Source organism: Oncorhynchus tshawytscha, linkage group LG13 (genome assembly GCF_018296145.1).
Source record: "Oncorhynchus tshawytscha isolate Ot180627B linkage group LG13, Otsh_v2.0, whole genome shotgun sequence".
NCBI lineage: Eukaryota > Metazoa > Chordata > Actinopteri > Salmoniformes > Salmonidae > Oncorhynchus > Oncorhynchus tshawytscha.
Window position 1 is genome coordinate 92,972,835 of NC_056441.1, and position 24,594 is coordinate 92,997,428.

Genomic DNA, 24,594 nt, shown 5'->3' on the forward strand with positions numbered 1-24,594 from the left:
AAGAAGAGAGAACAGCAGCATGGGTTGGAATGAGCTGGAGAGAAGAAGAGAGAACAGCAGCATGGGTTGGAATGAGCTGGAGAGAAGAAGAGAGAACAGCAGCATGGGTTGGAATGAGCTGGAGAGAAGAAGAGAGAACAGCAGCATGGGTTGGAATGAGCTAGAGAGAAGAAGAGAGAACAGCAGCATGGGTTGGAATGAGCTGGAGAGAAGAAGAGAGAACAGCAGCATGGATTGGAATGAGCTGGAGAGAAGAATGAGCTGTTCCTAGGCTGTCATTGAAAATAAGAATTTGTTCTTAACTGACTTGCCTGGTTAAATAAAGGTAAAGTATAAAAATGTAAAAAATTCTAACCCCACATCAAATGTAAATGTCTGTGCTTCTCTGCCATATAATGTCACAGAGATATGGCTTTAAGTTCAATGCTTTGTCTAATTTAAAGTCAAATCTTTGCCAAGAACCCATCCAAGTAGACAAAGCGTATATGTTAAATATCTATTTCCTGGTGTCACATATGTTAGAGTGATTACAGTATTTTGGCCCCTCTGTGATAGTCAGTGTTCTGTCTTTGACCTCTGTGATCCTCCTCTGCTACAGGGCTATTTTAGTACAACTGTGTGGGAACCTCCTTCCCTTCACATAATGGGATGTAGACAAGACACATCAAACTGCTGACGGGAAACAGGTAGGTTATTATAGACTGGTGACAGGCTACAGGCTGGTTATTAAAGACTGGTGACAGGCTACAGGCCGGTTATTAAAGACTGGTGACAGGCTACAGGCTGGTTATTATAGACTGATGACAGGCTACAGGCTGGTTATTATAGACTGGTGACAGGCTACAGGCCGGTTATTAAAGACTGGTGACAGGCTACAGGCTGGTTATTATAGACTGATGACAGGCTACAGGCTGGTTATTATAGACTGATGACAGGCTACAGGCTGGTTATTAAAGACTGGTGACAGGCTACAGGCTGGTTATTATAGACTGGTGACAGGCTACAGGCCGGTTATTAAAGACTGGTGACAGGCTACAGGCTGGTTATTATAGACTGATGACAGGCTACAGGCTGGTTATTATAGACTGATGACAGGGAACAGCCAATATAGAGTATAAATTCCATAGAGTCCCTGGTTCCTGTTTTAATAATCCCCTCTAATCATGGACTGATTCAGACCTCGGACAAAAGGCGAGTGCAATTAATGATCAGGTAAAAGAAAAACCAGCAGTACTCCAGACCTGGTAGGATAAGAGTTTAACGGGAAACCCTTAGTACTCTGAACCTGGTAGGGTAAGAGTTTAACAGGAAACCCTTAGTACTCTGAACCTGGTAGGATAAGAGTTTAACAGGAAACCCTTAGTACTCTGAACCTGGTAGGGTAAGAGTTTAACAGGAAACCAGCAGTACTCCAGACCTGGTAGGATAAGAGTTTAACAGGAAACCAGCAGTACTCCAGACCTGGTAGGATAAGAGTTTAACAGGAAACCAGCAGTACTCCAGACCTGGTAGGGTAAGAGTTTAACAGGAAACCCTTAGTACTCTGAACCTGGTAGGGTAAGAGTTTAACAGGAAACCAGCAGTACTCCAGACCTGGTAGGATAAGAGTTTAACAGGAAACCAGCAGTACTCCAGACCTGGTAGGGTAAGAGTTTAACAGGAAACCCTTAGTACTCTGAACCTGGTAGGATAAGAGTTTAACAGGAAACCATCAGTACTCTGAACCTGGTAGGGTAAGAGTTTAACAGGAAACCCTTAGTACTCTGAATCTGGTAGGATAAGAGTTTAACAGGAAACCAGCAGTACTCCAGACCTGGTAGGGTAAGATTTTAACAGGAAACCCTTAGTACTCTGAACCTGGTAGGATAAGAGTTTAACAGGAAACCAGCAGTACTCCAAACCTGGTAGGGTAAGAGTTTAACAGGAAACCCTTAGTACTCTGAACCTGGTAGGGTAAGAGTTTAACACCCCTGCTATAGATGCTACAGTAAGGGTATTGGGAATAGTGATACTACTTTTATATGGGGCAAATAAGACAAGTTCTTTAGAATGGTCCACCTAATTATTTTTATAAAACGGGTTGCTTTCATCCTAGATGCTGATTTGTTGATATGCAGGAGTTGTGTCTCCTAATTCCACTGCCCAGCAACAAAGGCAGGAATTTCATAAACTTCATCTCCCTCGGAAAAAAGCCTCTACACATTATTTTTCCATGCTATTTAATTTGCAACAGTTGGGGGTTGTACATACCTACTTGTCGGCCTCTACGACCTAGGTACATGCTACTATTTAATTTGCAACAGTTGGGGGTTGTACATACCTACTTGTCGGCCTCTACGACCTAGGTACATGCTACTATTTAATTTGCAACAGTTGGGGGTTGTACATACCTACTTGTCGGCCTCTACGACCTAGGTACATGCCAATGATTTGTTTAGCATTTAGTAACGTTGAATGAATAGAATGATTTGAATTAACGACTGGGTCACAACATGCAGGCCTAGAGGCCAGGTCATCTGATGCAGCACTCCATCACTCTCCTTCTTGGTCAAATAGCCCTTACACAGGGCTATTGGAGGTGTTTTGGGTTATTGTCCTCTTGAAAAACAATAGTTCCACTAAGTGTAAACCAGATGGGATGGTGTATCACTGCAGAATGCTGTTGTAGCTATGCTGGTTAAGTGTGCCTTGAATTCTCAATAAATCACTGACAGTGTCATCAGCAAAGCACCCACACACAATCACACCTCCTCCTCCATGCTTCACGGTGGGAACCAGACATGTATAGATCATCCGTTATCCTACTCTGCGTCTCACACGGCGGTTGGAAGCTGAAACTCAAATTTGGACTCATCAGACCAAAGAACAGATTTCCACCAGTCTAATGTCCATTGCTCGTGTTTCTTGGTCCAAGCAAGTCTCTTCTTCTTATTGGTGTCCTTTAATAGTAATGCAGCAATTCAACTATGAAGGCCTGATTCACACAGTCTCCACTCTGATGGACTTTTGTTTCTCTTTGTTTATTTGAGCTGTTCTTTCCCTAATATGGACTTGGTCTATTACCAAATAGGGCCATCTTCTGTATACCACCCCTACCTTGTCACAACACAACTGATTGGCTGAAACACATTAATAAGGAAAGAAATTCCACAAATTAACTTTTAACAAGGCACACCTGTTAGTTGAAATGCATTCCAGGTGACTACCTCATGAGGCTGGTTGACAGAACAGGGACAAAGTGGAGTCGCAATTCAATGGCTCAGACACAAGACGTATGTGGCAGGGTCTACAGGAAATCACGGACTACAAAAAGAAAACCAGCCCCGTCACGGACACCGACGTCACGCTTCCGGACAAACTAAATACCTTCTTTGTCCGCTTTGAGGACAATACAGGACCACCGACGCAGTCCCCTACCAAGGACTGCGCCCCCCCCTCTCCATGGCAGACGTGAGTAAAACATTTAAACGTGTTAACCCTCGCAAGGCTGCTAGCCCAGACGGCATCCCTAGCCACATTCTCAGAGCATGCACAGACCAGCTGGTTGGGGTGTTTACGGACATATTCAATCTCTCCTTATCCCAGTCTGCTGTCCCCACATGCTTCAAGATGGCCACCATTGTTCCTGTTCCCAAGAAAGCTAAGGTAACTGAACTAAACGACTACCGCCTCGTAGCACTCACTTCTGTCATCATGAAGTGCTTTGAGAGACTAGTCAAGGATCATATCACCTCCACTTTATTGGCCACCCTAGACCCACTTCAGTTTGCATACCGCCCCAATAGGTCCACAGACAATGCAACAACCATCACACTGCACACTGCCCTAACCCATCTGGACAAGAGGAATACCTATAGTGGGGAGAACAAGTATTTGATACACTGTCGATTTTGCATGGAGCCCCAGACCGAGGGTGATTGACCGTCATCTTGAACTTCATCCATTTTCTAATAATTGCGCCAACAGTTGTTGCCTTCTCACCAAGCTGCTTGCCTATTGTCCTGTAGCCCATCCCAGCCTTGTGCAGGTCTACATTTATATTCCTGATGTCCTTACACAGCTCTCTGGTCTTGGCCATTGTGGAGAGGTTGGAGTCTGTTTGATTGAGTGTGTGGACAGGTGTCTTTTATACAGGTAACGAGTTCAAACAGGTGCAGTTAATACAGGTAATAAGTGGAGAACAGGAGGGATTCTTAAAGAAAAACTAACAGGTCTGTGAGAGCCGGAATTCTTACTGGTTGGTAGGTGATCAAATACTTATGTCATGCAATAAAATGCTAATTAATTACTTAAAAATCATACAATGTGATTTTCTGGATTTTTGTTTTAGATTTGTTTTAGATTCGGTCTCTCACAGTTGAAGTGTACCTATGATATAAATTACAGACCTCTACATGCTTTGTAAGTAGGAAAACCTGCAAAATCGGCAGTGTATCAAATACTTGTTCTCCCCACTGTATGTAAGAATGCTGTTCATTGACTACAGCTCAGCATTCAACACCATAGTATTCTCCAAGCTCATCATCAAGCTGGAGGCCCTGGGCCTCAACCGAAACCGCCTTGTGCAATTGGGTCCTGGACTTTCAGACGGGACGCCCCCAGGTGGTGAAGGTAGGAAACAACATCTCCACCTCGCTGACCCTCAACACTGGGGCCACAAAAGGGTGTGTACTCAGCCCACTCTTGTACTCTCTCTTCATCCACGACTGCGTGGCCATGCACGCCTTCATCTCAATCATCAATCTTGCAGACAACACAACAGTAGTGGTCATGATTACCAACAACGACGAGACACTCGGAGTGTGGTGTCAGGAAAACAACCTCTCACTCAATGTCAACAAAACAAAGGAGATGATCGTGGACTTCAGGAAACAGCAGAGGGAGCAGTCCCCTTTCCACATCGACGGGACAGTAGTGGAGAAGGTGGAAAGTTTTAAATTCCTCGGCGTACACATCAACAACAAACTGAAATGGTCCACCCACACAGACAGTGTGGTGAACAAGGCGCAACAGTGCCTCTACAACCTCAGGAGGCTGAAGAAATGTGGCTTGTCACCTAAAACCCTCACTAACTTTTACAGGTGCACAATTGAGAGCATCCTGTCGGGCTGTATCACCATCTGGTACGGCAACTGCACCGCCACAACCGTAAGGCTCTCCAGAGGGTGATGCGGTCTGCATGACGCATCACCGATGGCAAACTACCTGCCCTCCATGACACCTACACTACCCGATGTCACAGGAAAGCAAAAAAGATCATCAAGGACAACAACCACCCGAGCCACTGTCTGTTCACCCCGCTATCATCCGGAAGGCGAGGTCAGTACAGGTGCATCAAAGCTGGGACCGAGAGACTGAAAAACAGCTTCTATCTCAAGGCCATCAGACTGCTAAGCAGCAATGACTGACTCAGAGAGGCTGCTGCCTACATGGAGACCCAATCACTGGACACTTTAATAAATGTATCACTAGTCACTTTAAACAATGCCACTTTAATCATGTTTACATATCCTACATTACTCATCTCATATGTATATACTGTATTTTATACCATCTATTGCATCTTGCCTATGCCGTTCGGCCATCGCTCATGCATATATTTTTATGTACATATTTTAATTCACCCCTTTTAGATTTGTGTCTATTAGGTAGTTGTTGGGGAATTGTTCAATTCCTTGTTAGATATTATTGCACTGTCGGAAACCAGAAACACAAGCATTTCGCTACACTTGCATTAACATCTGCTAACCATGTGTATGTGACAAAAAAAAAAGATTTTGAGAATGCCAAGTGTGCAAAGCTGTCATCAAGGCAAAGGGTGGCTACTTTGAGTAATATAAAATGTAAAATATATTTAGATTTGTTTAACAATTTTTTGGTGTTAGAATGACAATCACAGAGAAAGGGATGGTGCAACAAATCTTACAATTCCAATTCCAAATTTGACCTATGACCCAATTGTAAGGTTTATTGAAGTTGTTGTCTCTCATCATCATTGAATCCCTGCTAACTAGGTCCATGGCAATCATTTGTGAACCATTTGCTTCCTGTTATCGAGGTGAACCATTTGCTTCCTGTTATCGAGGTGAACTATTTGCTTCCTGTTATCGAGGTGAACCATTTGCTTCCTGTTATCGAGGTGAACCATTTGCTTCCTGTTATGGAGGTGAACCATTTGCTTCCTGTTATCGAGGTCAACCATTTGCTTCCTGTTATCGAGGTCAACCATTTGCTTCCTGTTATCGAGGTCAACCATTTGCTTCCTGTTAAATTCAATGTTATTTAAGGGTTAGTGCTAGCACCGCAATCTGATTGGCTACATTTTTGCCCTCAGCACAGCCTCAATTCATCAGGTCATGGACTCTACAACGTCTTTAAAGCGTTCCACAGGGATGCTGACCCATGTTGACTCCAATGCTTCCCACAGTTGTGTCAAGCTGTCTGGATGTCCTTTGCGTGGTGGACCGTTCTTGATACGCACAGGAAACTGTTGAGTGTGAAAAACCCAGCAGCGTTGCAGTTCTTAACACACTCTGGTACACCTGGTACCTACTACCATACCCCGTTCAAAGGCACTTAAATATTTGGTCTTGCCCATTCACCCTCTGAATGCCCACATACACAATCCATGTCTCAATGTTCTCAAAGATTAAAAATCCTTCTTTAACGTGACTCCTCCCCTTCATCTACACTGATTGAAGTGGATTTAACAGGTGACATCAATAAGGGATCATAGCTTTCACCTGGATTCACCTGGTCAGTAATGGAAAGAGTGGTTGTTCCTAATGTTTTGTACACTCAGTGTACGTGCGAGCATGCGTCTGTGTGTGTCCGTGTTTGTGTGTGTGCACGCTCGCTCACATGCGTATGTTATGTATGTACTACAGAAAATACACAATCATATTTATTATAATACATATTTTGAACATAGTATATACAGTTTGCATATGACCTATGACCCAGGATATGATGAGTATCTCCATCCAGGTGAAGGGGGTGGTCGTCATCCTGAACAGCTGAGAGGGGTGGTCCTGTACGGTCATGTTAGGGAGCAGTTTGGTACCCTGGAAGCGATCCGCTGCATTCATCACCAGCAGGCCCAGGAAGATGGTGAAGGAAGCTGCATGGGCCACGAACTTCAGGAAGGGACCACGTATTATCTTCCCCAGCTGAGAAGAAGAAAGAAGATGAATAGTACCCCGATGGAATCACTGGGAACCCCAGAGACCAGGAGGACAGCCTTAAGGTAGATGAATAGTACCCCTATGGAACCCCAGAGACCAGGAGGACAGCCTTACGGTGGATGAATAGTACCCCTATGGAACCCCAGAGACCAGAAGGACAGCCTTAAGGTAGATGAATAGTACCCCTATGGAACCCCAGAGACAAGGAGGACAGCCTTAATGTGGATGAATAGTACCCCGATGGAACCACTGGGAACCCCAGAGACCAGGAGGACAGCCTTAAGGTGGATGAATAGTACCCCGATGGAACCACTGGGAACCCCAGAGACCAGGAGGACAGCCTTAAGGTAGATGAATAGTACCCCTATGGAACCCCAGAGACCAGGAGGACAGCCAGAAGGTAGATGAATAGTACCCCTATGGAACCCCAGAGACCAGGAGGACAGCCTTAAGGTAGATGAATAGTACCCCTATGGAACCCCAGAGACCAGGAGGACAGCCTTAAGGTAGATGAATAGTACCCCTATGGAATCCCAGAGACCAGAAGGACAGCCTTACGCTTTCGAGGGCAACATTGCGGCATACAAGTCTCTAGGGTTTCAGCTCATCACAAAAACATGATTCAAATCACTTCCACTACAGGTATAAGCAGTGTAAGCTGACCTTGCAAGCCGGTGCCACCCAGTAGAGCAGAGCCAGGACAGGCAGTCCAACAGCTACACCCAGAACTACCAGAAACTTGACAACGTTGGTCTGCTGTCTCAGTCCAGACAGGTTCTCATACCAGATAGACATGAGCTGCTGCTGACAGTTTGGATGGGCTATGAACTACAATGGAGGGATGAGAAGAGAAAGATAAGTAGAGATTGTGGAGGGATGAAAGTGTGTGTCTCTCAATAACATTAAAAAGTAAAACCTCATATGACCCCCTCCCCTAACTTGGCAATCATTGCTTTTCTGTGTCCTATTGTGGCAGTGAAAAGCATAATTGCTCATCCAGACATTTGCCACAACAACACCAACCGTATGTCTGCTGATAACAATTACCCTCACCTTCTTCAGTTCATATTTTATTGCGAGCTTTAGTCTTATAAAACTTGGTCTTTCATGTGGCTCATTGTTTTCACTGGCATCAATGTCCCCATTCAAGATGGCCTCCACCTCCTCCGTGTTACGGCACAGGTCCAGCAGTCCGACCACAAAGTCTTCACATTGGACGGACAGTTCCTTGTAATCTTTCTGTAACGGAAGAAAGAAACATTTAATGAAAGAAAGTGGTTAAAGGAGAGAACCTTTTCCACAAACGTCTACTTAAAAGTGTACCGAGCTCCAAGTGCAACCACAACTTATGGATTAGTCTGTACCATACGGTTAGTTCTCAAAAGGTCTGAGGGAAATACAATGACCCTACATGAAATGTACTTTCTCACACTTAGCCTCCAGTCACAGCCTATAGGCTATAGCCCTTCCAATCAGAGAACTATAATCATCAGCAAACACATGAGAATAGAAAAGCTTCAAATCCAACCCTCTGCAGGAGTGATTGGCAGAAAATTCCACATAAACAACTAAAACTAACACGATGGTTAAGAATGCTGTCTTAAAGCATTGTGACATGACAAACAGAACTGTCCTTTCAGCCACCATCTGTTGAAGTATGACAGAAATCAGCTAGTTGATGCTTGTAATGAATGTACATTCGGAAAATATTCAGACCCCTTGATCCCCCCCCAACTAGGCAAGTCAGTTAAGAACAGATTCTTATTTACTATGGACGGCCTACCCCGGCCAAACCCGGGCCAAATGTGCACCACCCTATGGGACTACCAATCACGGCTGGATGTGATACAGCCTGGATTTGAACCAGGGACTGTAGTGACGCTTCTTGAACTGATATGCAGTGCCTTAGACCACTGCACCACTCAGGAGTCCAGCCTTATTCTAAAATGTATTGTATAAATACAAATCCTCACCAATCAACACACAATACCCCATAATGACAAAGTGAAAACAGGTTTGTAGAAATTGTTTCAGATTTATATAAAATAAAATAAAAACAGAAATACCTTATTTACATCAGTTTTCAGACCCTTTGTTATGAGACTCAAAATTGATCTCAGGTGCCTCCTGTTTCCATTGATCATCCTTGAGATGTTTCTACAACTTGATTGGAGTCCACCTGTGTAAATTCAATTGATTGGACATGATTTGGAAAGGCACACACCTGTCTATATAAGGTCCCACAGTTGACAGCGCAGGTCAGAGAAAAACGAAGCCATGATGTTGAAGGAATTGTCAGAAGAGGTCCAAGACAGGATTGTGTCGAGGCACAGATCTGGGGAAGGGTACCAAAACATTTCTGCAGAATTGAAGGTCCCCAAGAACACAGTGGCCTCCATCATTCTTAAATGGAAGAAGTTTGGAACCACCAAGAGCTGGCCGCCTGGCGAAACAGAGTAATCTGGGAGAAGGACATTGGTCAGAGAGGTGGCCAAGAACCTGATGGTCACTCTGACATAGCTCCAGAGTTCTTCTGTGGAGATGACAGAATCTTCCAGAAAGACAACCATTCCTGCAGAACACCAATCAGGCCTTTGCAGTAAAGTGGCAGATGGAAGCCACTGCTCAGTAAAAGACACATGACAGCCCGCTTGGAGTTTGCTTGGAATATTTATGTATTGGCAAACATGTCTTAAAACCGGGTTTTGCTATGTCATTATGGGGTATTGTGTGTAGATTGATGAGAGGGGGAAAAAAACAATTTAATCCATTTTAGAATAAGGCTGTAACGTAACAAAAATGTGGAAAAAGTCAAAGGGGTCTGAATACTTTCCGAATGCCCTGTATCTGTACTTTACACCTACGTGTAGTCAGAGGCCACTGCTAAACACAGGCCACGCCAGGTACACCCACATCCTCACAAATATTCATTATGTACAAACACAGCTTAGTTTCCGAAAAAATATTATAATTCATACAGTACTCCAGGCATGTATCCCAAATGACACCCTATTCCCTATATACTGTAGTACACTAAATCCTGATCAAAAGTAGTGCACTATACAGGAAATAGGGTGCCATTTGGGATGTACTCCAGGTTTCTATAGTAACAGCTTAATTACAGTACATTTTCCTGACCACCTTTCTGACACGTTCAACAATCCGGTCACCTTTATTCTGCCCACCTGCCCCATCCATTGCCTTTTTCCCTGTGGAATATCATGCTCCTCAAAATAAACAACACCTTACAGCAAAGATACTGTGTAAAGGGATCCTCAATGATAACGGGTGAATGCATTCACTATCCCATTCTATTCCATGTATTTATTATGGATCCCCATTAGTTCCTGCTAAGGCAGCAGCTACTCTTCCTGGGGTTTATTATGGATCCCCATTAGTTCCTGCCAAGGCAGCAGCTACTCTTCCTGGGGTTTATTATGGATCCCCATTAGTTCCTGCCAATGCAGCAGCTACTCTTCCTGGGGGTTATTATGGATCCCCATTAGTTCCTGTCAAGGCAGCAGCTACTCTTCCTGGGGTTTATTATGGATCCCCATTAGTTGGGGTTTATTATGGATCCCCATTAGTTGGGGTTTATTATGGATCCCCATTAGTTCCTGCCAAGGCAGCAGCTACTCTTCCTGGGGTTTATTATGGATCCCCATTAGTTCCTGCCGAGGCAGCAGCTACTCTTCCTGGGGTTTATTATGGATCCCCATTAGTTCCTGCCAAGGCAGCAGCTACTCTTCCTGGGGTTTATTATGGATCCCCATTAGTTCCTGTTCCTCAAGGCAGCAGCTACTCTTCCTGGGGTTTATTATGGATCCCCATTAGTTCCTGCCAAGGCAGCAGCTACTCTTCCTGGGGTTTATTATGGATCCCCATTAGTTCCTGATCAAGGCAGCAGCTACTCTTCCTGGGGTTTATTATGGATCCCCATTAGTTCCTGCCAAGGCAGCAGCTACTCTTCCTGGGGTTTATTATGGATCCCCATTAGTTCCTGCCAAGGCAGCAGCTACTCTTCCTGGGGTTTATTATGGATCCCCATTAGTTCCTGCCAAGGCAGCAGCTACTCTTCCTGGGGTTTATTATGGATCCCCATTAGTTCCTGTCAAGGCAGCAGCTACTCTTCCTGGGGTTTATTATGGATCCCCATTAGTTCCTGCCAAGGCAGCAGCTACTCTTCCTGGGGTTTATTATGGATCCCCATTAGTTCCTGTCAAGGCAGCAGCTACTCTTCCTGGGGTTTATTATGGATCCCCATTAGTTCCTGCCAAGGCAGCAGCTACTCTTCCTGGGGTTTATTATGGATCCCCATTAGTTTAGTTCCTGATCCCCAAGGCAGCAGCTACTCTTCCTGGGGTTTATTATGGATCCCCATTAGTTCCTGCCAAGGCAGCAGCTACTTCTTCCTGGGGTTTATTATGGATCCCCATTAGTTCCTGCCAAGGCAGCAGCTACTCTTCCTGGGGTTTATTATGGATCCCCATTAGTTCCTGCCAAGGCAGCAGCTACTCTTCCTGGGGTTTATTATGGATCCCCATTAGTTCCTGCCAAGGCAGCAGCTACTCTTCCTGGGGTTTATTATGGATCCCCATTAGTTCCTGTCAAGGCAGCAGCTACTCTTCCTGGGGTTTATTATGGATCCCCATTAGTTCCTGCTACTCTTCCAAGGCAGCAGCTACTCTTCCTGGGGTTTATTATGGATCCCCATTAGTTCCTGCCAAGGCAGCAGCTACTCTTCCTGGGGTTTATTATGGATCCCCATTAGTTCCTGTCAAGGCAGCAGCTACTCTTCCTGGGGTTTATTATGGATCCCCATTAGTTCCTGCCAAGGCAGCAGCTACTCTTCCTGGGGTTTATTATGGATCCCCATTAGTTCCTGCCAAGGCAGCAGCTACTCTTCCTGGGGTTTATTATGGATCCCCATTAGTTCCTGATCCCCAAGGCAGCAGCTACTCTTCCTGGGGTTTATTATGGATCCCCATTAGTTCCTGTCAAGGCAGCAGCTACTCTTCCTGGGGTTTATTATGGATCCCCATTAGTTCCTGATCCCCAAGGCAGCAGCTACTCTTCCTGGGGTTTATTATGGATCCCCATTAGTTCCTGTCAAGGCAGCAGCTACTCTTCCTGGGGTTTATTATGGATCCCCATTAGTTCCTGCTACTCTTCCAAGGCAGCAGCTACTCTTCCTGGGGTTTATTATGGATCCCCATTAGTTCCTGCCAAGGCAGCAGCTACTCTTCCTGGGGTTTATTATGGATCCCCATTAGTTCCTGCCAAGGCAGCAGCTACTCTTCCTGGGGTTTATTATGGATCCCCATTAGTTCCTGCCAAGGCAGCAGCTACTCTTCCTGGGGTTTATTATGGATCCCCATTAGTTCCTGTCAAGGCAGCAGCTACTCTTCCTGGGGTTTATTATGGATCCCCATTAGTTCCTGTCAAGGCAGCAGCTACTCTTCCTGGGGTTTATTATGGATCCCCATTAGTTCCTGTCAAGGCAGCAGCTACTCTTCCTGGGGTTTATTATGGATCCCCATTATCAAGGCAGCAGCTACTCTTCCTGGGGTTTATTATGGATCCATTAGTTCCTGCCAAGGCAGCAGCTACTCTTCCTGGGGTTTATTATGGATCCCCATTAGTTCCTGCCAAGGCAGCAGCTACTCTTCCTGGGGTTTATTATGGATCCCCATTAGTTCCTGCCAAGGCAGCAGCTACTCTTCCTGGGGTTTATTATGGATCCCCATTAGTTCCTGCCAAGGCAGCAGCTACTCTTCCTGGGGTTTTTATTATGGATCCCCAGGTTAGTTCCTGCCAAGACAGCAGCTACTCTTCCTGGGGTTTATTATGGATCCCCATTAGTTCCTGCCAAGGCATCAGCTACTCTTCCTGGGGTTTATTATGGATCCCCATTAGTTCCTGCCAAGGCAGCAGCTACTCTTCCTGGGGTTTATTATGGATCCCCAGGTTGTTCCTGCCAAGACAGCAGCTACTCTTCCTGGGGTTTATTATGGATCCCCATTAGTTCCTGCCAAGGCAGCAGCTACTCTTCCTGGGGTTTATTATGGATCCCCATTAGTTCCTGTCAAGGCAGCAGCAACTCTTCCTGGGGTTTATTATGGATCCCTATTAGTTCCTGCCAAGGCAGCAGCTACTCTTCCTGGGGTTTATTATGGATCCCCATTAGTTCCTGCCAAGGCAGCAGCAACTCTTCCTGGGGTTTATTAGGGATCCCCATTAGTTCCTGTAAAGGCAGCAGTTACTCTTCCTGGGGTTTATTAGGGATCCCCATTAGTTCCTGCCAAGGCAGCAGCTACTCTTCCTGGGGTTTATTATGGATCCCCATTAGTTCCTGCCAAGGCAGCAGCTACTCTTCCTGGGGTTTATTAGGGATCCCCATTAGTTCCTGTCAAGGCAGCAGCTACTCTTCCTGGGGTTTATTATGGATCCCCATTAGTTCCTGCCAAGGCAGCAGCAACTCTTCCTGGGGTTTATTAGGGATCCCCATTAGTTCCTGCCAAGACAGCAGCTACTCTTCCTGGGGTTTATTATGGATCCCCATTAGTTCCTGTCTGGGGTTTATTATGGATCCCCATTAGTTCCTGTCAGGCAGACAGCAGCTACTCTTCCTGGGGTTTATTATGGATCCCCATTAGTTCCTGTCAAGACAGCAGCAACTCTTCCTGGGGTTTATTATGGATCCCCATTAGTTCCTGTCAAGGCAGCAGCTACTCTTCCTGGGGTTTATTAGGGATCCCCATTAGTTCCTGCCAAGACAGAAGCTACTCTTCCTGGGGTTTATTATGGATCCCCATTAGTTCCTGTCAAGGCAGCAGCTACTCTTCCTGGGGTTTATTATGGATCCCCATTAGTTCCTGTCAAGGCAGCAGCTACTCTTCCTGGGGTTTATTATGGATCCCCAGCTACTCTTCCTGGGGTTCAAGGCAGCAGCTACTCTTCCTGGGGTTTATTATGGATCCCCATTAGTTCCTGCCAAGGCAGCAGCTACTCTTCCTGGGGTTTATTATGGATCCCCATTAGTTCCTGCCATGGCAGCAGCTACTCTTCCTGGGGTCCAGCAAAAATTAAGGTAGTTTTTATAATTTAAAAAACATTACAACAGATTTCACAACAGATTTCACAACACACTAAGTGTGTGCCCTCAGGCCCCTACTCCACTACCTACCACATATCTACAACACAAAATCCATGTGTGTATAGTGTGTGTGTGTGTGTGTGTGTGTGTGTGTGTGTGTGTGTGTGTGTGTGTGTGTGTGTGTGTGTGTGTGTGTGTGTGTGTGTGTGTGTGTGTGTGTGTGTGTGTGTGTGTGTGTGTGTGTGTGTGTGTGTGTATGTATAGTGTGTATGTTATCATGTGTCTGTATACATGTGTCTGTGCCTATGTTTGTGTCTCTTCACAGTCCCCGCTGTTCCATAAGGTGTATTTTTTTCTGTGCTGTTTGTTACTGGTAGGTTGATTGATAACCTGAACCAGGTTGCAGACACTGGTTACAGTGTGAAGCTTTCTCTTGAGTGGGCAGCCTGATGAAAGCCAGTCAATATTTAAATCACACAGAAAATATACTTCTCTGTTGACATCACATACATTATCAAGCATTTCACACATTATCCAGACACTGATTGTTAGCAATGCTGGTATAGGAAGGCTTAAATAAACAAGCCCCATTCAAGAAATTTAGAACCAGGAACAGATATAGCCCTTGGTTCTCCCCAGACCTGACTGCCCTTAACCAACACAAAAACATCCTATGGCGTTCTGCATTAGCATCGAACAGCCCCCGTGATATGCAGCTGTTCAGGGAAGCTAGAAACCATTATACACAGGCAGTTAGAAAAGCCAAGGCTAGCTTTTTCAAGCAGAAATTTGCTTCCTGCAACACTAACTCAAAAAAGTTCTGGGACACTGTAAAGTCCATGGAGAATAAGAACACCTCCTCCCAGCTGCCCACTGCACTGAAGATAGGAAACACTGTCACCACTGATAAATCCACCATAATTGAGAATTTCAATAAGCATTTTTCTACGGCTGGCCATGCTTTCCACCTGGCTACTCCTACCCCGGTCAACAGCACTGCACCCCCAACAGCAACTCGCCCAAGCCTTCCCCATTTCTCCTTCTCCCAAATCCATTCAGCTGATGTTCTGAAAGAGCTGCAAAATCTGGACCCCTACAAATCAGCCGGGCTAGACAATCTGGACCCTTTCTTTCTAAAATTATCTGCCGAAATTGTTGCCACCCCTATTACTAGCCTGTTCAACCTCTCTTTCGTGTCTTCTGAGATTCCCAAAGAATGGAAAGCAGCTGCGGTCATCCCCCTCTTCAAATGGGGGGACACTCTTGACCCTAACTGCTACAGACCTATATCTATCCTACCATGCCTTTCTAAGGTCTTCGAAAGCCAAGTCAACAAACGGATTACCGACCATTTCAAATCTCACCATACCTTCTCTGCTATGCAATCTGGTTTCAGAGCTGGTCATGGGTGCACCTCAGCCACGCTCAAGGTCCTAAAAGATATCTTAACCGCCATCGATAAGAAACATTACTGTGCAGCCGTATTCATTGATCTGGCCAAGGCTTTCGACTCTGTCAATCACCACATCCTCATCGGCAGACTCGACAGCCTTGGTTTCTCAAATGATTGCCTCACCTGGTTCACCAACTACTTCTCTGATAGAGTTCAGTGTCAAATCGGAGGGTCTGCTGCCCGGACCTCTGGCAGTCTCTATGGGGGTGCCACAGGGTTCAATTCTTGGACCGACTCTCTTCTCTGTATACATCAATGAGGTCGCTCTTGCTGCTGGTGAGTCTCTGATCCACCTCTACGCAGACGACACCATTCTGTATACTTCTGGCACTTCTTCGGACACTGTGTTAACAACCCTCCAGGCAAGCTTCAATGCCATACAACTCTCCTTCCGTGGCCTCCAATTGTTCTTAAATACAAGTAAAACTAAATGCATGCTCTTCAACCGATCGCTACCTGCACCTGCCTGCCTGTCCAACATCACTACTCTGGACGGCTCTGACTTAGAATACGTGGACAACTACAAATACTTAGGTATCTGGTTAGACTGTAAACTCTCCTTCCAGACCCATATCAAACATCTCCAATCCAAAGTTAAATCTAGATTTGGCTTCCTATTTCGCAACAAAGCATCCTTCACTCATGCTGCCAAACATACCCTTGTAAAACTGACCATCTTACCAATCCTCGACTTTGGCGATGTCATTTACAAAATAGCCTCCAATACCCTACTCAACAAATTGGATGCAGTCTATCACAGTGCAATCCGTTTTGTCACCAAAGCCCCATATACTACCCACCATTGCGACCTGTACGCTCTCGTTGGCTGGCCCTCGCTTCATACTCGTCACCAAACCCACTGGCTCCATGTCATCTACAAGACCCTGCTAGGTAAAGTCCTCCCTTATCTCAGCTCGCTGGTCACCATAGCATCTCCCACCTGTAGCACACGCTCCAGCAGGTATATCTCTCTAGTCACCCCCAAAACCAATTCTTTCTTTGGCTGCCTCTCCTTCCAGTTCTCTGCTGCCAATGACTGGAACGAACGACAAAAATCTCTGAAACTGGAAACACTTATCTCCCTCACTAGCTTTAAGCACCAACTGTCAGAGCAGCTCACAGATTACTGCACCTGTACATAGCCCACCTATAATTTAGCCCAAACAACTACCTCTTTCCCTACTGTATTTAACTTATTTATTTATTTTGCTCCTTTGCACCCCATTACTTTTATTTCTAATTTGCACATTCTTCCACTGCAAATCTACCATTCCAGTGTTTTACTTGCTATATTGTATTTACTTTGCCACCATGGCCTTTTTTTGCCTTTACCTCCCTTATCTCACCACATTGCTCACATCGTATATAGACTTATATAGACTTGTTTATACTGTATTATTGACTGTATGTTTGTTTTAGTCCATGTGTAACTCTGTGTCGTTGTATGTGTCGAACTGCTTTGCTTTATCTTGGCCAGGTCGCAATTGTAAATGAGAACTTGTTCTCAACTTGCCTACCTGGTTAAATAAAGGTGAAATAAAAAATAAAAAAACATTTTTTTACTGAAGAGCTCAGCTCAGTGACTTTCAACGTGGCACCGTCATAGGATGCTACCTTTCCAACAAGTCAGTTCGTCAAATATCTACCCTGCTAGAGCTCCGGTCAACTGTAAGTGCTGTTATTGTGAAGTGGAAACATCTAGGAGCAACAACGGCTCAGCTAAGTGGTAGACCACACAAACTCACAGAATGGGACCTCGGTTGCAACACACACTGCCGACAAGAACTGTTCGTCAACGTTTCTCTGGTGATGAATCACGCTTCACCATCTGGCAGTTCATCGGACAAATCTGGGTTTGTCGGAAGCCAGGAGAACACTACCTGCCCCAATGCATAGTGCCAACTATAAAGTTTGGTGGAGGAGGAATAATGGTCTGGGGCGGTTTTTCATGGTTTGAGCCCCTTAGTTTCAGTGAAGGGGAATCTTAACGCTACGGCATACAATGACGTTCTAGACAATTCTGTGCTACCAACTTTGTGGGAACAGTTTGGAGAAGGCCCTTTCCAGTTCAGCATGACAATGTCATCGTGCACAAAGTGAGGTCCATACAGAAATGTATAGTTGAGATCTGTGTGGAAGAAACTTGACTGGCCTGCTCAAAGCCCTGACCTCAACCCCATCTAACACCTTTGGGATGAATTGGAAAGCCGACTGCGAGCCAGTCCTAATCGCCCAACATCAGTGCCCAAGCTCACTAATGCTCTTGTGTCTGAATGGAAGCAAGTCCCCGCAGCAACGTTCCAACATCTAGTGGAAAGCCTTCCCAGAAGAGTGGAGGCTGTTATAGCAGCAATGTTCCAACATCTAGTGGAAAGCCTTCCCAGAAGAGTGGAGGCTGTTATAGCAGCAATGTTCCTACATCTAGTGGAAAGCCTTCCCAGAAGAGTGGAGGCTGTTATAGCAGCAATGTTCCAACATCTAGTGGAAAGCCTTCCCAGAAGAGTGGAGGCTGTTATAGCAGCAATGTTCCAACATCTAGTGGAAAGCCTTCCCAGAAGAGTGGAGGCTGTTATAGCAGCAATGTTCCAACATCTAGTGGAAAGCCTTCCCAGAAGAGTGGAGGCTGTTATAGCAGCAACGTTCCAACATCTAGTGGAAAGCCTTCCCAGAAGAGTGGAGGCTGTTATAGCAGCAATGTTCCAACATCTAGTGGAAAGCCTTCCCAGAAGAGTGGAGGCTGTTATAGCAGCAACGTTCCAACATCTAGTGGAAAGCCTTCCCAGAAGAGTGGAGGCTGTTATAGCAGCAACGTTCCATCATCTAGTGGAAAGCCTTCCCAGAAGAGTGGAGGCTGTTATAGCAGCAATGTTCCAACATCTAGTGGAAAGCCTTCCCAGAAGAGTGGAGGCTGTTATAGCAGCAATGTTCCTACATCTAGTGGAAAGCCTTCCCAGAAGAGTGGAGGCTGTTATAGCAGCAATGTTCCAACATCTAGTGGAAAGCCTTCCCAGAAGAGTGGAGGCTGTTATAGCAGCAATGTTCCAACATCTAGTGGAAAGCCTTCCCAGAAGAGTGGAGGCTGTTATAGCAGCAATGTTCCAACATCTAGTGGAAAGCCTTCCCAGAAGAGTGGAGGCTGTTATAGCAGCAATGTTCCACATCTAGTGGAAAGCCTTCCCAGAAGAGTGGAGGCTGTTATAGCAGCAATGTTCCAACATCTAGTGGAAAGCCTTCCCAGAAGAGTGGAGGCTGTTATAGCAGCAATGTTCCAACATCTAGTGGAAAGCCTTCCCAGAAGAGTGGAGGCTGTTATAGCAGCAACGTTCCAACATCTAGTGGAAAGCCTTCCCAGAAGAGTGGAGGCTGTTGTAGCAGCAGTGTTCCAACATCTAGTGGAAAGCCTTCCCAGAAGAGTGGAGGCTGTTATAGCAGCAATGTTCCAACATCTAGTGGAAAGCCTTCCCAGAAGAGTGGAGGCTGTTATAGCAGCAACGTTCCAACATCTAGTGGAAAGCCTTCCCAGAAGAGTGGAGGCTGTTATAGCAGCAACGTTCCATCATCTAGTGGAAAGCCTTCCCAGAAGAGTGGAGGCTGTTATAGCAGCAATGTTCCAACATCTAGTGGAAAGCCTTCCCAGAACAGTGGAGGCTGTTATAGCAGCAATGTTCCAACATCTAGTGGAAAGCCTTCCCAGAAGAGTGGAGGCTGTTATAGCAGCAACGTTCCAACATCTAGGGGAAAGCCTTCCCAGAAGAGTGGAGGCTGTTATTACAGCAATGTTCCAACATCTAGTGGAAAGCCTTCCCAGAAGAGTGGAGGCTGTTATAGCAGCAATGTTCCAACATCTAGTGAAAAGCCTTCCCAGAAGAGTGGAGGCTGTTATAGCAGCAATGTTCCAACATCTAGTGGAAAGCCTTCCCAGAAGAGTGGAGGCTGTTATAGCAGCAATGTTCCAACATCTAGTGGAAAGCCTTCCCAGAAGAGTGGAGGCTGTTATAGCAGCAACGTTCCAACATCTAGTGGAAAGCCTTCCCAGAAGAGTGGAGGCTGTTATAGCAGCAACGTTCCAACATCTAGTGGAAAGCCTTCCCAGAAGAGTGGAGGCTGTTATAGCAGCAACGTTCCAACATCTAGTGGAAAGCCTTCCCAGAAGAGTGGAGGCTGTTATAGCAGCAAAGGAGGGACCAACTCTATATTATTGTCCATGATGTTAGACAGGCAGATGTCCATATACTTTTGGTCATGTAGTGTATTACTCTAGACATTCAGGAAAGCTGTTCCCATGGAGATCTTACTCTAAACATACAGGAAAGCTGTTCCCATGGAGATCTTACTCTAAACATACAGGAAAGCTGTTCCCATGGAGATCTTACTCTAAACATTCAGGAAAGCTGTTCCCATGGAGATCTTACTCTAAACATTCAGGAAAGCTGTTCCCATGGAGATCTTACTCTAAACATACAGGGAAGCTGTTCCCTTGGAGATCTTACTCTAAACATACAGGAAAGCTGTTCCCATGGAGATCTTACTCTAAACATACAGGAAAGTTATAGAAGGTTGCATGAAATAGCTGTGAAATTATTTTTGAATATAATGTAATATATATATATATAATAAATGATTCATGATGATCACTCCTCTCTCTCTCTCAGGGGAACAGGTGTGGTTTAAAAGGGGATGCAACCACAGCAAATAGATTAGAAGAACAACAGCCTTATGGGCCAGTTTTGTGGAGCCGAGATTGTGGAGCCCTAGACATTAAAAAACACTTCCAATAGTGTCATTTTTAGGCTAGGATTAGGTTTAACCTGGGTCCGGAAAACCAGCTGTATATATTTTGCCCATCTCTCATGACCAGACTATGCAGTCTGTTAATAAACAACTTCTAATTTCATTAGCAAGGACACAACTTTGACATATATCTGAATTACTTGATGGGGCGAGTCATGCTCCCATTGCAGTACCTTAAACTCCTTCTCGATGTTAGCCAGGACAGCCAGCTCATTGCTCAGCTCCAGGGCAGCCATCACAGGGTCTTTGCTAGAGAGAGACATGTAGGCCGGGCTGGCCAGCCCTTTATAGGCGTTGATACGGGACCGAGAGTGGCTGAATGAGTCATGCTTCTGGTGGTAGCTGCAGGTGCCACACTTACAGAGGTAGTCGTGTGGTCGCTCGATACGGGCGTCCTTCCTCAGGAGGATGTGTACTACCTCATACTCATGGCAGTGAGAGGCCAGGATGATGGGGGTGATGTCATGAGAAAACCGTGTACCATCCTCGTCATAGGAGAAGAAGTCGTCTTGTGTCTCTGCTCGGCCAGGACTGTTGATGAGCCTCTGTGTGTCTGTGAAGGCCCTGTGACTCAATATGGCCTCCACTATCCTAATGTATCCTTTACTGATTGCCAACAGTAGAGCATCCCCTATCCTGGCCAGATTATCCTTATTCAGTAACAGCTCCGTAACCTCTAGATGCTCGTTGGCCACCGCCAGCTGTAATGCATTCTGGCCCATGTAGTCCACACAGTTGACGTTGAGATCAGGAAGTTCCTCCAGCATCTTGCGGACCCCGGGGATGTTGCCGTACTCCGCCGCGTCCAGGAAGCGCTCCTCGGTCAGGGATAGGCTGGCTGAGCGGGCGCTGAACATGTAGGCCGGCCCCCGCATGCCCAGTCTCCGTGTCTTGGCCAGGGTCTGTCGTAGCATGGTGTGACGGTCCTCATTGATCCATCTGAACATCCAAAACATACAGAGACAGTTAGAGACCGGTTAATGGTAGCCTGGACTCTCAGGTCACAGAGAGTCAGAGAGGCTGGTTAATGGTAGCCTGGACTCTCAGGTCACAGAGAGTCAGAGAGGCTGGTTAATGGTAGCCTGGACTCTTAAGTCAGATAGAGTTAGAGAGGCTGGTTAATGGTAGCCTGGACTTTCAGGTCACAGAGAGTCAGAGAGGCTGGTTAATGGTAGCCTGGACTCTCAAGTCAGAGAGAGTTAGAGAGGCTGGTTAATGGTAGCCTGGACTCTCAGGTCAGAGAGGCTGGTTTATGGTAGCCTGGACTCTCAGGTCAGAGAGTTAGAGAGGCTGGTTAATGGTAGCCTGGACTCTCAGGTCACAGAGAGTCAGAGAGGCTGGTTAATGGTAGCCTGGACTCTCAAGTCAGAGAGAGTTAGAGAGGCTGGTTAATGGTAGCCTGGACTCTCAAGTCAGAGAGAGTTAGAGAGGCTGGTTAATGGTAGCCTGGACTCTCAGGTCAGAGAGGCTGGTTTATGGTAGCCTGGACTCTCAGGTCAGAGAGTTAGAGAGGCTGGTTAATGGTAGCCTGGACTCTCAAGTCAGAGAGAGTTAGAGAGGCTGGTTAATGGTAGCCTGGACTCTCAGGTCAGAGAGAGTTAGAGAGGCTGGTTAATGGTAGCCTGGACTCTCAAGTCAGAGAGAGTTAGAGAGGCTGGTTAATGGTAGCCTGGACTCTCAGGTCAGAGAGAGTTAGAGAGGCTGGTTAATGGTAGCCTGGACTCTCAGGTCAAAGAGTTAGAGAGGCTGGTTAATGGTAGCCTGGACTCAGGTCAGGTCAGGAGAGAGTTAGAGAGGCTGGTTAATGGTAGCCTGGACTCTCAGGTCAGAGAGAGTTAGAGAGGCTGGTTAATGGTAGCCTGGACTCTCAGGTCAGAGAGAGTTAGAGAGGCTGGTTTATGGTAGCCTGGACTCTCAGGTCAGAGAGAGTTAGAGAGGCTGGTTAATGGTAGCCTGAACTCTCAGGTCAGAGAGTTAGAGAGGCTGGTTAATGGTAGCCTGGACTCTCAGGTCAGAGAGTTAGAGAGGCTGGTTAATGGTAGCCTGGACTCTCAGGTCAGAGAGAGTTAGAGAGGCTGGTTAATGGTAGCCTGGACTCTCAGGTCAGAGAGGCTGGTTTATGGTAGCCTGGACTCTCAGGTCAGAGAGTTAGAGAGGCTGGTTTATGGTAGCCTGGACTCTCAGGTCAGAGAGAGTTAGAGAGGCTGGTTAATGGTAGCCTGGACTCTCAGGTCAGAGAGAGTTAGAGAGGCTGGTTAATGGTAGCCTGAACTCTCAGGTCAGAGAGTTAGAGAGGCTGGTTTATGGTAGCCTGGACTCTCAGGTCAGAGAGAGTTAGAGAGGCTGGTTAATGGTAGCCTGGACTCTCAGGTCAGAGAGTTAGAGAGGCTGGTTTATGGTAGCCTGGACTCTCAGGTCAGAGAGGCTGGTTTATTGTAGCCTGGACTCTCAGGTCAGAGAGTTAGAGAGGCTGGTTAATGGTACCCGGGACTCTCAGGTCAGAGAGAGTAAGAGAGGCTGGTTAATGGTAGCCTGGACTCTCAGGTCAGAGAGTTAGAGAGGCTGGTTAATGGTAGCCTGGACTCTCAGGTCAGAGAGAGTTAGAGAGGCTGGTTAATGGTAGCCTGAACTCTCGGGTCAGAGAGTTAGAGAGGCTGGTTTATGGTAGCCTGGACTCTCAGGTCAGAGAGAGTTAGAGAGGCTGGTTAATGGTAGCCTGGACTCTCAGGTCAGAGAGAGTTAGAGAGGCTGGTTAATGGTAGCCTGGACTCTCAGGTCAGAGAGGCTGGTTTATTGTAGCCTGGACTCTCAGGTCAGAGAGTTAGAGAGGCTGGTTAATGGTAGCCTGAACTCTCGGGTCAGAGAGTTAGAGAGGCTGGTTAATGGTAGCCTGGACTCTCAGGTCAGAGAGGCTGGTTTATGGTAGCCTGGACTCTCAGGTCAGGGAGGCTGGTTTATGGTAGCCTGGACTCTCAGGTCAGAGAGAGTTAGAGAGGCTGGTTTATGGTAGCCTGGACTTTCAGGTCAGAGAGGCTGGTTAATGGTAGCCTGGACTCTCAGGTCAGAGAGTTGGAGAGGCTGGTTTATGGTAGCCTGGACTCTCAGGTCAGAGAGAGTTTGAGAGTCTGGTTTATGGTAGCCTGGACTCTCAGGTCAGAGAGTAAGAGAGGCTGGTTAATGGTAGCCTGGACTCTCCGGTCAGAGAGTTAGAGAGGCTGGTTAATGGTAGCCTGGACTCTCAGGTCAGAGAGAGTTAGAGAGGCTTGTTAATGGTAGCCTGAACTCTCGGGTCAGAGAGTTAGAGAGGCTGGTTCATGGTAGCCTGGACTCTCAGGTCAGAGAGAGTTAGAGAGGCTGGTTTATGGTAGCCTGGACTCTCAGGTCAGAGAGTTGGAGAGGCTGGTTTATGGTAGCCTGGACTCTCAGGTCAGAGAGAGTTTGAGAGTCTGGTTTATGGTAGCCTGGACTCTCAGGTCAGAGAGGCTGGTTAATGGTAGCCTGGACTCTCAGGTCAGAGAGAGTTAGAGAGGCTAGTTTACGGTAGCCTGGAATCTCAGGTCAGAGAGAGTTTGAGAGGCTGGTTTATGGTAGCCTGGACTCTCAGGTCAGAGAGTAAGAGAGGCTGGTTAATGGTAGCCTGGACTCTCAGGTCAGAGAGTTAGAGAGGCTGGTTAATGGTAGCCTGGACTCTCAGGTCAGAGAGAGTTAGAGAGGCTGGTTAATGGTAGCCTGAACTCTCGGGTCAGAGAGTTAGAGAGGCTGGTTTATGGTAGCCTGGACTCTCAGGTCAGAGAGAGTTAGAGAGGCTGGTTTGGTAGCCTGGACTCTCAGGTCAGAGAGAGTTAGAGAGGCTGGTAGCCTGGACTCTCAGGTCAGAGAGGCTGGTTTATGGTAGCCTGGACTCTCAGGTAGAGAGGCTGGTTAATGGTAGCCTGAACTCTCGGGTCAGAGAGTTAGAGAGGCTGGTTAATGGTAGCCTGGACTCTCAGGTCAGAGAGGCTGGTTTATGGTAGCCTGGACTCTCAGGTCAGGGAGGCTGGTTTATGGTAGCCTGGACTCTCAGGTCAGAG

General features: G+C 46.4%; 1 protein-coding gene across 4 annotated transcripts in view; it reads right to left on the reverse strand.

Annotated features, from left to right (window-relative positions):
- Positions 1-21,471, reverse strand: part of trpc6b (transient receptor potential cation channel, subfamily C, member 6b) — a 44,963-nt gene extending 23,492 nt beyond the window's left edge. For all 4 annotated transcript variants that reach the window (XM_042295012.1, XM_042295013.1, XM_042295010.1 and 1 more), the window contains exons 1-4: positions 20,698-21,471; positions 8,238-8,423; positions 7,848-8,012; positions 6,953-7,169 (exon numbers count right to left, since the gene is read on the reverse strand). In XM_042295012.1, coding sequence (XP_042150946.1) covers positions 6,953-7,169; positions 7,848-8,012; positions 8,238-8,423; positions 20,698-21,471 — 1,342 coding nt within the window. The remainder of the gene's footprint in view (positions 1-6,952; positions 7,170-7,847; positions 8,013-8,237; positions 8,424-20,697) is intronic.
- Between the last annotated feature and the right edge of the window lie 3,123 nt (positions 21,472-24,594).